Source organism: Haliaeetus leucocephalus, unplaced genomic scaffold (genome assembly GCF_000737465.1).
Source record: "Haliaeetus leucocephalus isolate CR32 unplaced genomic scaffold, Haliaeetus_leucocephalus-4.0 Scaffold773, whole genome shotgun sequence".
NCBI lineage: Eukaryota > Metazoa > Chordata > Aves > Accipitriformes > Accipitridae > Haliaeetus > Haliaeetus leucocephalus.
Genome location: NW_010973209.1, coordinates 157,160 through 169,115, shown reverse-complemented (window position 1 = coordinate 169,115; position 11,956 = coordinate 157,160). Strand labels below are relative to the sequence as shown.

At 60.1% G+C, this 11,956-nt stretch overlaps 2 protein-coding genes across 2 annotated transcripts in view; both read right to left on the bottom strand.

Moving 5' to 3' along the window:
* The window catches only part of ROBO4 (roundabout, axon guidance receptor, homolog 4 (Drosophila)), a 7,044-nt gene extending 3,336 nt beyond the window's left edge, over positions 1–3,708 (bottom strand). Inside the window, exons 1-10 of the mRNA XM_010581471.1 lie at positions 3,645–3,708; positions 3,115–3,393; positions 2,898–3,036; positions 2,689–2,816; positions 1,792–1,904; positions 1,463–1,682; positions 1,259–1,380; positions 677–848; positions 446–596; positions 218–361 (exon numbers count right to left, since the gene is read on the bottom strand). Coding sequence (XP_010579773.1) covers positions 218–361; positions 446–596; positions 677–848; positions 1,259–1,380; positions 1,463–1,682; positions 1,792–1,904; positions 2,689–2,816; positions 2,898–3,036; positions 3,115–3,393; positions 3,645–3,708 — 1,532 coding nt within the window. The remainder of the gene's footprint in view (positions 1–217; positions 362–445; positions 597–676; positions 849–1,258; positions 1,381–1,462; positions 1,683–1,791; positions 1,905–2,688; positions 2,817–2,897; positions 3,037–3,114; positions 3,394–3,644) is intronic.
* Positions 3,709–6,004: 2,296 nt separating this feature from the next.
* HEPACAM (hepatic and glial cell adhesion molecule) lies at positions 6,005–10,800 on the bottom strand. The gene is made up of 7 exons (XM_010581340.1): positions 10,686–10,800; positions 7,846–8,187; positions 7,338–7,619; positions 7,136–7,229; positions 6,549–6,622; positions 6,390–6,460; positions 6,005–6,292 (listed from the first exon to the last, which is right to left on the bottom strand). Exons 1-7 carry the CDS (start codon positions 10,768–10,770, stop codon positions 6,005–6,007), a joined length of 1,236 nt encoding a protein of 411 aa, XP_010579642.1. The 5' UTR covers positions 10,771–10,800.
* Positions 10,801–11,956: the final 1,156 nt, after the last annotated feature.

Sequence of the window (11,956 nt, the reverse complement as noted above, 5' to 3'; positions counted from 1 at the left end):
GGGGTCCCCACGATAGGATGGGGGTATCGGGCATGCTTTGCTGGCCCCATAGCACCCTGTGAGGGTCCCAGGCGCTGGGTGGGGGTCCCGTGACAATGGGTGAGGGGTCCCATGGAACTGGGTGGAGGTCCCAGGGGACCGGATGGGAGACCCATGGCATCATGTGGGGGTCTCATTGGGATGGATGGGGGTCCCATGGCACCGGGTGGGGTCCCACCCCTGGGGCTCACTGGAGGGATGGGGGTCCCTGCCGTCACTGTCCAGGAGCCGGTTGCTGAGGCTGCTGCTGCTGCTGAGGTTTCCAGGGGCACAGCCAGGTTTCCAGGGGCCTCCGAGCCATGGCGAGTCACCAGCCACCAGCCTGCAGGGCAAGGGGTGCCATCAGGGTGCCCCATCCCCACCGTGCCAGGGATGTCCCCGTGTCCCCCACCCCACGGCTGCTCACCTGCGGTGAGGTGTGGTGTCCTGGCTTTTGAGGCGCTGGCAGAGGAGGAGGAGGAGGGCGAGCCAGGCCAACCAGAGCAGTGAGCCAGCAGCTGCAATGACGGCGGGCTGCCGCAGCACCCATTCCACCCCGGTGCTCCCTGCCGTCAGCCCTGCAAGGGTCCCACCAGTGTCACCCCTGTGCCACCACCCTGACCCCTACCTCCACCCCACCTTGGTCCCTGTCTCCTACCCAGGACGCTGCAGGTGACATTGCTGGGAACCCCCAGCCCTGCACCATTGAAAGCCGCCACCTGGACACAGAATTTGGCCCCAGGGCTTGGGAGGAGGGTTTCCAGGTGTCGGGTGCCTTCGTCCACTGTCCTATTGGTGGTGTGCTGCCAGCCCTCGCCCATTGACCAGACCTGGCAGGCACCAAGAGGATGGGGCACCTTAGATGAATCTCTTTGATGGTCCTCCACTGATGGATCCCCCTTGGATGGACCCCTTTGCATGGACCCCCTTGGATGAATGTCCCTAAGTTGGACCCCCCCGGATGGGTCCCCTTGGATGAATCCACTAGGATGAATGCTCTGGGATGGATCTCCACATTGGTTGGCCCCTTTGGATGAACCCCCTTGTCAAGATCCCTCTTGGATGGACCCCTTGGATGGATCCCCCCTTGGACAGGCACTCCTTGGATGGCCAACTTGGATAGGTCCCCACCTTTGATAGGCTCCCTTCTTGGATATATTCCCCTTAGACAGATCCCTTGGATGGACCCTCCTTGGCCAGAAGTCCACCAGCCCTGCCCCCCTGCCCCATCACCCCAAACCTTGTAGCCCCGGATGATGCCATTGTGGGCCTCAGGAGGAGGTGGCTCCCAGCTCACGACCACGGTGCCATTCCCTGTCTCAGCCTGGCCCACGGTGACGTGCTGGGGCGCCGCGCTTGGCACTGCCGAGACAGAAGTGCTGAGACCCCCTGGAACCACCAGCCAACCCCTCCACCCGGGGAACCCTGGGGACACCTAACACACCTTCCTCGGGTATCCAGAGGTGCCTGCTGTTGCTGTCCAAGCCCTGGGTCCCTCCAGCATAGGGTCGGACCTTGAACTCGTACTTGTAGCCCCTGCGGAGTGCAGGGATGATGGCGCTGAGCTCCCTGCCTGCGTCATGTTGGACCCAGGAGGTGCTGGCAGGGAGCAAGCAGCGGTACAGCACCATGTAGCCCACTGGCACCGGTGCTGGCATAAGCATCTGAAGGGGATAGGAAGGATTACGAGTCATGGTGGGACACAGGGGATGTGGCTCCAGCCTCATCCCCGCGTCCTGTCCTCTGGTGGGGAGATCCCGGCATCACAACAACCTGCCAGTGGAGCCGGACAGCGGCGGTGGGCAGCATGGTGCCATTGTCCAGGTGCAGCCGCACGGCCAGCAGGTCCCATGGTGCAGCCTCCTGCCGGTCCATCGACAGCTGGTCTATGGGGCAGAGGGAGGCTAACGGCAGGGCCAGGCAGGAGCAAGGTCCCCTGGCACCTGCCAGGGCACCCACCTCAGATACCCATGCCTGGAGACCCTGATGTCTCCCTGGATGGACCCACTCAAATGGACCCCTTGGATGGACCCACTTGGATGGACCTCCTTGGCCAGACACCTTTTGATGGATCTATCTTGGATGGACACCTCTTGGATGGACACTTCTTGGATGGATCCCCTTTGATGGACCCCATGATAGACCCCTATTGATGTATCCCTAGACGGACCCTTTGGATGAATACCTCTTGTTCAATCCCCCTTTAATGGACCCCCACCTTGGACAGTCCCCCTTAAATGGATCTTCTTGGAGGAACCTGCTTGGATGGATGCCCTTTAGATGGACTCTCTTGAATGGAGCCCCTTGGATGGATCCCCACCTGGATGCATCCCCTTAGATGGATCCCCTTACATGGACATGCTTGGATGGATCCTGTTGAATGGATGCTTTTAGATGGACCTCCTGAGATGGACCCCATTCAGAAGTACCCCCTTTGATGGACCCTCCTTGAAATGGACCCCCTTAGATGACTCAGTAGGATGGACCTTTTTTTGATGGACCCTCTTGGATAGACCTTCCTGCATGGACCCCCATGGATGGACTCCCCTTGGATGGCCTCCTTGGATGAACCCCGTTAGATGGACCCTGTTAGACGGATCCCCTTGCACGGACCCCCAGATGGCCCTGGGTGTCCGTGATGGTGGAGCCCATGGAGGTCCCACCACTGACCTTCCACGCGGAGGCGGGCAGTGGCGGCGGCAGTGCCCAGCTGGCTCTGCGCTGTACACACGTAGGTGCCGGCGTCAGCAAGCGTCACGGCGTAGAGGCGCAACGTGTGCTCCCGGTCCACCTCATGCCTGCAGGTCACCAGCTCTCCATCAGCCCCATCCCCACCCTGGGCCCCGGGGATGGGACACCTCCACCCTGCCACCACCTACCTGCCCCAGGGCAGGTCCCCACGTTCCTTGTGCCACTGCACCCGCGGCGCCGGGTCACCTTGGGCGCCGCAGCCCAGCTCCACAGTGCTGCCGGCCACCGCTACAGCGTCGCTTGGGCGCCGCACGATGGTTGGCTTCTCTGCGTGGGGGACAGCGAGGACATGGCACCAAGGCTGGGTGTGACATGTCCACCACCCATGGGAGACCCTTGGCTTACCTAGGACGGAGACGTGGGCACCCCGGCTCTCCCTCTCGCCTGCCGTGTTGGCCGCCACGCAGATGTAGAGCCCGGAGTCGCTCCGTCGCGCCGGTGCCACCCGCAACTTCCCGTTGGTGACCACATACCTGTCACCCGCCAAGTCCAAGGTCACCCCGTCCTTCTTCCAGGTCACGCGGGGTTCGGGGTGCCCCAAGGGGGGGACGCAATCCAGCTCCAACACTTGCCCCGCTGTGGCCACCAAATCACCCGGCTGCAGGCGGAAATTGTCCCGCAGCACTGCGGTGGGGACACTGTGGGTGGGGGGGGGGGGCGCAGGGTTTTTTAGGAGCCCCCCCACCCGCATTGTCCCCACTGAATGTCCTTACCAGCTGTGATTTGGGGTGCCGTGGCTGCGCCGGGGGGGTGGCAGCCTGTGGGGTGACATAGAGGCTAGTGGGTGCACCAAGCGGGCACAGTCTCAGCCCCGGGGTGGGGGGACGGAGGGGCAAAGTTAAGGGTAATTTGCCCCCCCCCGGGGCTGCACTCACCTCCCTGGCGCAGCGCGGTGAGGCAGAGCCCCAAGCCCAGCGCCATCGCCCAGCCGCCCGCCATGCCAGCCCTGGCCAGCCTTCCCTCTTCCTCCCTAAATCCTGGTCCCTCCCCGACAGCACAGGGACCGGATTCGGCTCCGGATAGCAGGGGACAATAGCCGGACATGGGGGCCGGGAAGTGCTGGAGGCGGGAGGGGGTTGCGTGGACACAAACGGATCGGGCAAGCCGTGGCAGTGTTAGCGACCGGGCGCGGTGGCACTGGCAGCACCCAGAGGCAGTGGGGATGGGGACGCCAGCAGTTAACGGATTTAATTAATCCAAAGAAATTCCCCCCCCCCCCCCCCCACGTTCAGAGGAAGACGAATGAAGAAGAAACGAGCTCTCGGCTGGGGGCGCCGTCAGTAGGGATCAGAGTGAACGGTCCAGGGCCTCCCAGGCTCTGCAAGCTTAAATTTGAGCGCCAGCCAGGTGCGTTGAGCTCATCTGGTCTCAGCTGTCGCCCACCTCTCATGCGTCCCCCCCACCCCAGGCGGGCACCCTGTCCCACAAAGACACCCAAGGGTGCCGCCGCTAGCCGGGTAGTATGTTTAGTTTATTGGTTAGTAGCGCACCCCAAGCACCTCGGGGTGCCCCGGCACCCACCCCAGGTGCCCTGGGGCCCGGCTTGCTTGGCTGGCCGCTCTCTGGTTTTCATCCTAAACCTATTTCCCGGGAAGGCCTGGGGGAGAGGTGATGGTGGTGCCCCAAAACCGGGGGATTTTCACAGAAAATCCAGGCGCGGCAGTGGGGCAGTGCTCGGGCCAGGGGTTCGAGCCCACGTTTAGGGGACGGTGCAGCCAGGGATCTGGGCGGGGAGGAGGGAGCCCCCCATTTAGGCTGCCTGCATGTGTGCGCGCTTGGGCGAGCTCGCATGCTAGCGCACCCCCCCGCTCTCTGCAGCGCCGGGCTCCTGCGTGCATGGGCCTGTGTGCTGCGGCGGGTGGGCACGGCGCTCTTGCACACACCGAATGCGTGTGTCCTCACTCGGCGTGCTGCGTGCGTGCTCCCCGCGCGCTCGTGCACGCTCCGTGCACAGTCTTAGCCACATGCTTCGTGCACGCTCTTTTCACGTGCTCCATGCATGCCCTCAGCAAGCACTGCATGCACACTCTCTCCTCGTGCTCTTTGCACCCTCGCTGCGTGCTCCATGCTTGCTCTCGCTGCGTGCTCCATGCGTGCCCTGTGCAAATGCTGTGTGGATGCTCGCTTTGCACGCTCCGTGCATGCCCTCTTGCAAGCTTCATGTATGCTCTTTTCTCACACTCCATGCACGCTCTCACCACACGCTCTCTCCACACGCTCTGTGCACGCTCTGCACAGACTCTCTTTGCACACTCATGCTCTCTGCACACTCCATGCATGCTCAGAGCACTCCCAATGCTCTCTCACGAATGCCATGCAGAGTCTTACCTGCACGTTCCATGCACGCCCTCTGCACAGTCCATGCACGCTCTCTCCACATTCTCCATGTGCACGCTCTCCACGCAATCCATGCAGTCTTAGCTGCAGGCTCCGTGCATGTTCTCTCCATGTCCTCCACACGCTCTCTTGCACGCTCTGTGCATGCTCTCTTTGCACATTGTATGCATGCTCTCTCTGCACACCCTTGTGCATGCCCTCTTGCACCCTCTGTGCATGTTCTCTCTGCATGTTGCAGGCACACTCTGTCCACATGCCCTGGGCCCATTCTTTTGCATGCTTGGTGCATGATCTGTCTGCACACTCCGTGCATGCTCTCTCCACACACTTCATGCACGGTCTCTCCGCACGCTCGGTCCATGACATCCCTGCACCCACTGCATACACTCTCTCTGCACGTTGTGCACATGCCCTCTTGCACGCTCGGCGCGCACGCTCTCTGTTCGCTCTCTCTGCATCCTCTGTGCATGCTCTATCTGGGTGCTCCGTGCACACTCTCCCCGCACAGTGCACGCGCGCTCGCTCTGCACGCTCCATCTGTGGCCTCTTGCATGCTCCGTGCATGCTTTCCCTGCACGCTGTGTGCATGCCCTCTTGAACACTCTGTGATTGCTCTCTCTGCGTGCGCCGCGCATGCCCTCTCGCTGCACTCTGCATGCACGCTCTCTCCCAGCACGCCCGCATGCCTTCCGCACGCTCCCTGCACGCTCGTCCCGGCGAGAAAGCCATTAAAGCGACGCCCCAGGAAGACGGGGGACGGAAGAGGGGAGCTCCGGGTGGGATCAATAGCAAATTAGTGACTTTACGCCGAGCTGAACGATGTCCGGTGGCGGGAGCGGGGCCGCGCTGGTGTCCCCACTCGCTCGCCGCCACCGAAGCGCGCACGTGTCCCCCTCGCTCAGGCGCTGATCTCCACGGCGTTGGCCTCCTCCTGCTCCCGGATGACGTGGACGCCGGCAGTCCGCAGCAGCCGCGGGGCGCCGCGGGAACGTGCCGGCGAACCCGGCGGTGACCTGTGCGTCCGCGTCGAGGCGGGCGAGCGAGCCGGCGAGCGATGGTAACGACGAGTCGAACGCCCCACCGGTCCTGGCGAGCGACCAGCTGCTGGTACCGGTGAGCTGGTGTAACCCGGTTCGACCACGCTGCGGGGTTCGGGGGGCGAATCCTCCTCTGCCTCCGGCGAGTCCTGCCAAAAGCCAAGGGTAGACGAGCGTGCGAAGCGTGCGAGACCTGCTGCCACCGTGCAAAGCCCGCGCGCTACCGGCACGCTACCAGCCGCTCACCTTGTCCTTGAGGATGTACAAGGCCACCGGGTTTTTGCGCTCATGCTCGCCGCTTCGCGGGATGCCCTCGGCTGCGTGGAGGCAAGGTGTTGCTTACCGCACCGGCGGCGTTGGCGTTCCCCAACCCGCCGCCGCCGCCGCGCCGGGGCCGGCACTCACCCTCGTGCTTCAGGCGTTCCTCGTCCTGCTCGGCGTATTCGGAGGCTGGTTGCGTCTCCGCTTGCCGTTTCTCCCTGGGGAAGGGATGGTGGATGGGGCAGCACCGGCACTGAGGTGGGGGCAGTGGGGGGACTGCCTGCGGCTCAGCCGGGGAAGGGCCCAGTGTTGTGGTGAGGGAGAGGTGGGATGGAGTGGGATGGGATGGAACAGGATGGGACAAGATGGGACAAGATGGATGGGATGGGATGGGATGGGATGCAATGAGATGAGATGGGATGGGATGGGATGGGATGGGATGGACAGGAGGCATGGATCAAAGCAGGATGGGATGGGATGGGATGGGGTGAGATGAGATGAGACGAGACGAGACAAGACGAGATGACACAGAACAAGATGAGATGGGATGGGACAAGATGAGATGGGATGGGATAGGATAGGTCAAGACAGGATGGGATGGGATGAGGTGGGATGTGATGGGACAGGACAAGATAGGATGGGAAGAGATGAGAAGGGATGGGACGGGATGGGACAAGACAGGAGAGGATAAGAGGATCCCCCTATGGCTCCCACGTTACCCCCAGCCGTACTTCTTGGAGGGTTTCCAGCAGGCGCAAACAGTCACCAGGGTGACAAGGAGGAAGATGCCGCCCGTGGAGAGGATGATGTAGAGGGAACTCCGGCCTGGAAGAGAGGAATGAGGGGGGACAACCCCCCTCCAAAATTTTAGCTGGGAGCATCTGCAATGGATGGCCAGCCCTGGGGGTGTGGGAGGGGGAACAGGTGGCTTACGGTAGACGGTGAGCTTCACGGGGACACTGCGACCGTGGCTGATGGGGTTCTCCACCAGGCAGCTGTAGACGTCATCATCAGCCATGAGGACGCGGGTGATGGTGAGGATCTTCTGGTCGGGGGAGAGGAGCAGGCGGGAGTCATTGCTCAGCGGCCGCCCGTCCTTCAGCCAGGTGTAGGTGGGTTTGGTGCCATTCTCATGTGAGCAGTTGAGGGTGAAGAACTCGCTGAGCTCCAGCACCGTCGAGGAGGCCACCAGCACTTGTGGCTTCGAGACGGGGACTGCGGGCAAGCAAGGGAATCATGGTGACGCTGTGTCTTGGGGGATTGATGGGCCCAGGGGACGGGAAGGGGGACATCAAAACCCCACTGGGGATGTAGCTTGGCTGCATGGGGTGGTTGAACCCCCCAAATCACCTCCCAGTTGGAGAAAGCCCTCCCAGAAAGTGGTGGGGGAAGACATCCCATGGAGAACACAGTCTCCACTGGATGTCCTTCTTGCTCTTACTGTCCACGGTGAGGTTGATGGTCTTCTCGCCAGTGAAGGTGTCATCAGTGATGGACACCTCCACCTCGTAAGCGCCTTCATCGGCCAACTGCAAGGGGCTGATAAGCAACGAGCCGTTCTCTAGCACCCTGATGCGGTCACGGTAATCGGGCCGTAGGTTGCCGATGATCTCGGTGCCGATGGACTGGACGACGGTGACGGGTTTGTCACGCTTCAGCTGCCACTTGATCACCGGCTTGTCGGCGCTGGCGCTGGCGTAGCGCACCGACAGCAGCGCCGCTTTGCCCGCCGTGCCGCGGACCAGCGGCGTGGGGCTGGTGATGTTCACCCCTGCCAGGAGACCTTGGGGTGGGGAGACACAGTTGGGCACCGAGTCTGGGCAGGCTGCCTGGTTCTCCGAGGCCGGAGAAAAAGGGAGAACCCCCTCCCGGAGCTGTGCTGAGCACCCCCAAAATGCATCACCAGCACCGGGATGCCCAAGCACGGTGCAAGCAGGCTGTTTGCATAACCCATTGCAAAGATGCATGCATTACCCTGAAAAGTGCATGGGCGGGTGGGAGCCCTCCTGCACTCAGGTCAATGCAACGCTTTGCAAAAATGCATTCATTGCCCCCAAAACTGCAGGGGGATGGGAGCACTTCTGCTCCCAGGTTGATGCAATGCTTTGCAAAAATGCATGCATTGCTCCAAAAACTGCATCAGGGTGGGAGTGCTCCTGCAGCCAGGTTGCTGCAACCAACGCTCTGCAAAAATGCATGCATTGCTCCAAAAACTGCATCAGGGTGGGAGTGCTCCTGCAGCCAGGTTGCTGCAACCAACGCTCTGCAAAAATGCATGCATCATCCCCAAAAATGCATTGGGGGTGGGAGTCCTCCTGTTGCTGGGTTGATGCAATACTCTGCAAAAATGCATGCATTGCCCCCCAAAATGTGCATGGGAGGTGGGTGCTCTCCTGCACCCAGGTCAATGCAACCTTTTGCAAAAATGCATATATCACCCCCCAAAATTGCAGGGGGGGGGGAGGAGAGGTCTCCCATGCCTGGATCAATGCAATGCTTTGCAAAAACACATGCATCACCCCCAAAAAGTGCATGGAGGGTGAGAGCACTCCTGCAAGTGGGTCGATGCAACCCTTTGCAAAAATGCATACATAGCTCCCCGAAATTGCATCAATGGTGGAAGCACTGCTGCAGCCGGGTTGATGCAACCCTTTGCAAAGATGCATGCATCCGCTCCCCCAATTGCATGCGAGTGGGAGCCCTCCCGTGCCTGGGTCAATGCAATGCTTTGCAAAGATGCGTGCATCACCCCAGAAATTGCACGGGGGAAGATTTTTGTATCCTACCTCCCAGCCCCGTTGGGTGCTCTGGTCCAGCCAACACCACCCCCCCTCAATGCAAAACTGCATCACGGGGGGTCGGTGCATGTGCATTGCTCCTCATTGCTGGTTTTAAGCCAAAAAAGGGCAGGGAAAAAGTGGAAAAAACTGATTTGGAGGGGGGGAACTCCCCAAAACAGCCTCTCTGCCTGCAACACTGTAGCTCATCCCTCCCCCCCCCCGCCAGCCCAGGGGTCCCATCCGTGAACCCCCATCTGGATGCCATCATCCGACGGCGAACAAACCCCATATTGAAGAGGGGGGGAGAGTGGGAAAACCAGCTGGGGAGAGTGAAGCAGGCGCAAGAAAGGCTTTAAACAAGCCCGAAAAGTCATGGGACCTATTGGTATGCAGCATCCGTCCGTCCGTCCTCCCCGGCAGTGCAGAGCTCGGCCCTGAAAACATGCCCCCACCCAAAAAATTTCAGGGAGCCCCATAGGAAAAACCCAGGCATGGGATAGGGATGTGGATTTTAATGCTTCCTTGCACCCCAAGCATCCCCCAAATGCTGCTCTTTAACTGTTTCTTCCCTTTTTTAAACCCAATTGCTGATTTTTTCTTGGCCCCGGCTAATAAATTCGGGAGTTAATTATTAAATCAGGCAATATCCCCATCTCCTACAGCATCCCTGGCTTAGGGATGGAGATCTCCCACCCTTTCTGGCTGGCTTGTGCTGAAAAAAAGCCACCCCAAATTCTCATTTTCCCACTATTTCACGGAATAAATCCCCTTTTCTTTCGAAAAAGGACAGCAGTGGTTTTGGGGTGCCTTGGCTGCAGCCCTGGTGCTTTTTTAGGGTGCAAATCAAAGCCGTTGGCAGGCAAACCTGACTGGCTTTACTTTTTATCCTCAGCTCATCTGGAAGGAAACAGGGCCTCCCCAGGGCTGGTTTTGGGTCCAAACTTTGGTAGAATGGTAAAAAAAATCACTGCAGGTGATTTTCCCGCACTGGGGGACCTGGGATGGGGCAGTTTGGGGTTCGTTGAACACCCAAATGTGGGTATTTAGGGAATAAATGATGGAGGCAACAAGGGTTGTAGGGGGATGGGGCAAATGGGAGCAAACCTAGAAATGGGGTGAAAAATGGGCTTTTTGGGAAAGCTGAAGGATGGGTAAGAAAATATATTTGAGGATGCTGAAAAATGAACAAAAAAGGGGTTTTGGGGGAAGACGAAAAGCTGGGGAGAAGCTCAGGGCGGGGGCGCGGTGCCGGATCCACCCCCCCAGCAGGACCCACTTGGCTCTGGAAAAGTGTTTTTCCCAGTTTTTATTCCCAATTTCCCCCCCATTTTTTCCTCCCCCAAGCAGAGGGGATGCTCGACGGCACAGCAACCCCTCCCAACCCCCCCCTTCATGGGGTACCACCACCCTCCTCACTCCCCCACCACATCCTCCATCCAGATACCCCCCAAAACCATGGAAAAATGGGAAAAAACCATGGAAAAATGGGAAAAACCCCTACCTGCATGCAGCGCCAGGAGCCAGGTCACCGGCAGCAAGCAGGGGGGAGCAGGGTGGCCCCGCGGGGCGGCCGGCGCTCCCCACATTTCGGGCAGGCTGGCCCCCCGAATCTCTCCGCTTCCCCACTCCGGGCACGTCCCTCGGCGCTCCCAGCTTGGAGCTCTGCCCGGCTAATTTTTTTTTTTTTTTCCCTTTTTTTTTTTTGTTCTTTCCTTTCTCAATAGAGCCCTGTGTCCTGGTGGCTTTCGCCTCCCCAGCGGCCTCAAGCTGACATTTATTTTGGGAAAAAACACTCAGATTTGCAATTTTCCCCCCATTACAACCCCCCATTTCCATGTTTTCCCAGTCCCGAGGAGATGCTCGAGGTCGGGGGCATCACCCCATCAAGGCTGGCTAAGGTTTGCCATCCTCTCTGCGGGCAATCGCATGGGATTTAGGGCTCTGAGCATCCCATTAAGTTGAGGTGGTTTTTTTTGGGGGGGGGAATATTTTGCAAAGCTGGATAACCCCCCCCCAGTGGAGATCCCCCCTCCCTTTTTTTCTCTTCCCAAGCTTTAAAACGAAGCTGCAGTCGCATCCAGGCTTCGTTCCAGCTCCGGCGCCAATTAGCGCCGGTTCCCCAGGCATCACTGAATAGGGCAGCAGGGATGCGGGGCAGGATGCCCGGAATCGCTTCCCACCCCCCTTTCTGAGACCTGCCAGACTCATCACCCCAGTGAGCCACCCCGAAGAGGCTCCCCGGCCCCAAAAAAGGGGTCAAGGCCTCCAAGCATCCTGCCCCAGCGGGATGGAGATGCTTTTGGGGGGAAACGGGACACTTTGGGGGGGGGGAACGTTATGGGGGATGCTGTGGGGAGGTGTTTTGGGGGGACTTTTTGGGAGGAGGCTATAGGGAGATGCTATAAGGAGGGATTGGTGGGGGGATGCTATAGGGAGATGCTTTGAGGGACATTTTTGGGGGTCATTAAGGGAAATGTTATAGGGGGTGGGGAGGTGCTTTGGGGTGATGCTATAGGAGGAGATTTTGGGGGGGAAGCTGTGGGGAGATGTTAAAAGATGATGCTTTGGGGGGTTCGGGGATGCCATGGGGGACACTATAGGGATATTTTGAGGGGCAGTTCAGGGGGATGCTCTGGGGGGTTGTTTCGCGGGTACTCTGTGGGGGGACACAGAATAGTCACCCCTCCACACCCCCACGCCTCCGCCGTGTCCCGCCCGGGGCGGGACGCGAACCCGCGTCCTCGGGGCCGCGTGGGGGGGGGACGCTGGGCG

Bases quoted from the DNA above. Each gene is read 5' to 3' on its own strand.
- HEPACAM (XM_010581340.1), bottom strand. From the start codon at position 10,770: ATGTGGGGAGCGCCGGCCGCCCCGCGGGGCCACCCTGCTCCCCCCTGC. The intron at 7,620-7,845 runs GTAAGAGCAAGA...GCTTGCCCGCAG, and splicing joins CATCAACCTCACCGTGGACA to TCCCCGTCTCGAAGCCACAA. The intron at 7,230-7,337 runs GTAAGCCACCTG...CCTCTCTTCCAG, and splicing joins CGTGAAGCTCACCGTCTACC to GCCGGAGTTCCCTCTACATC.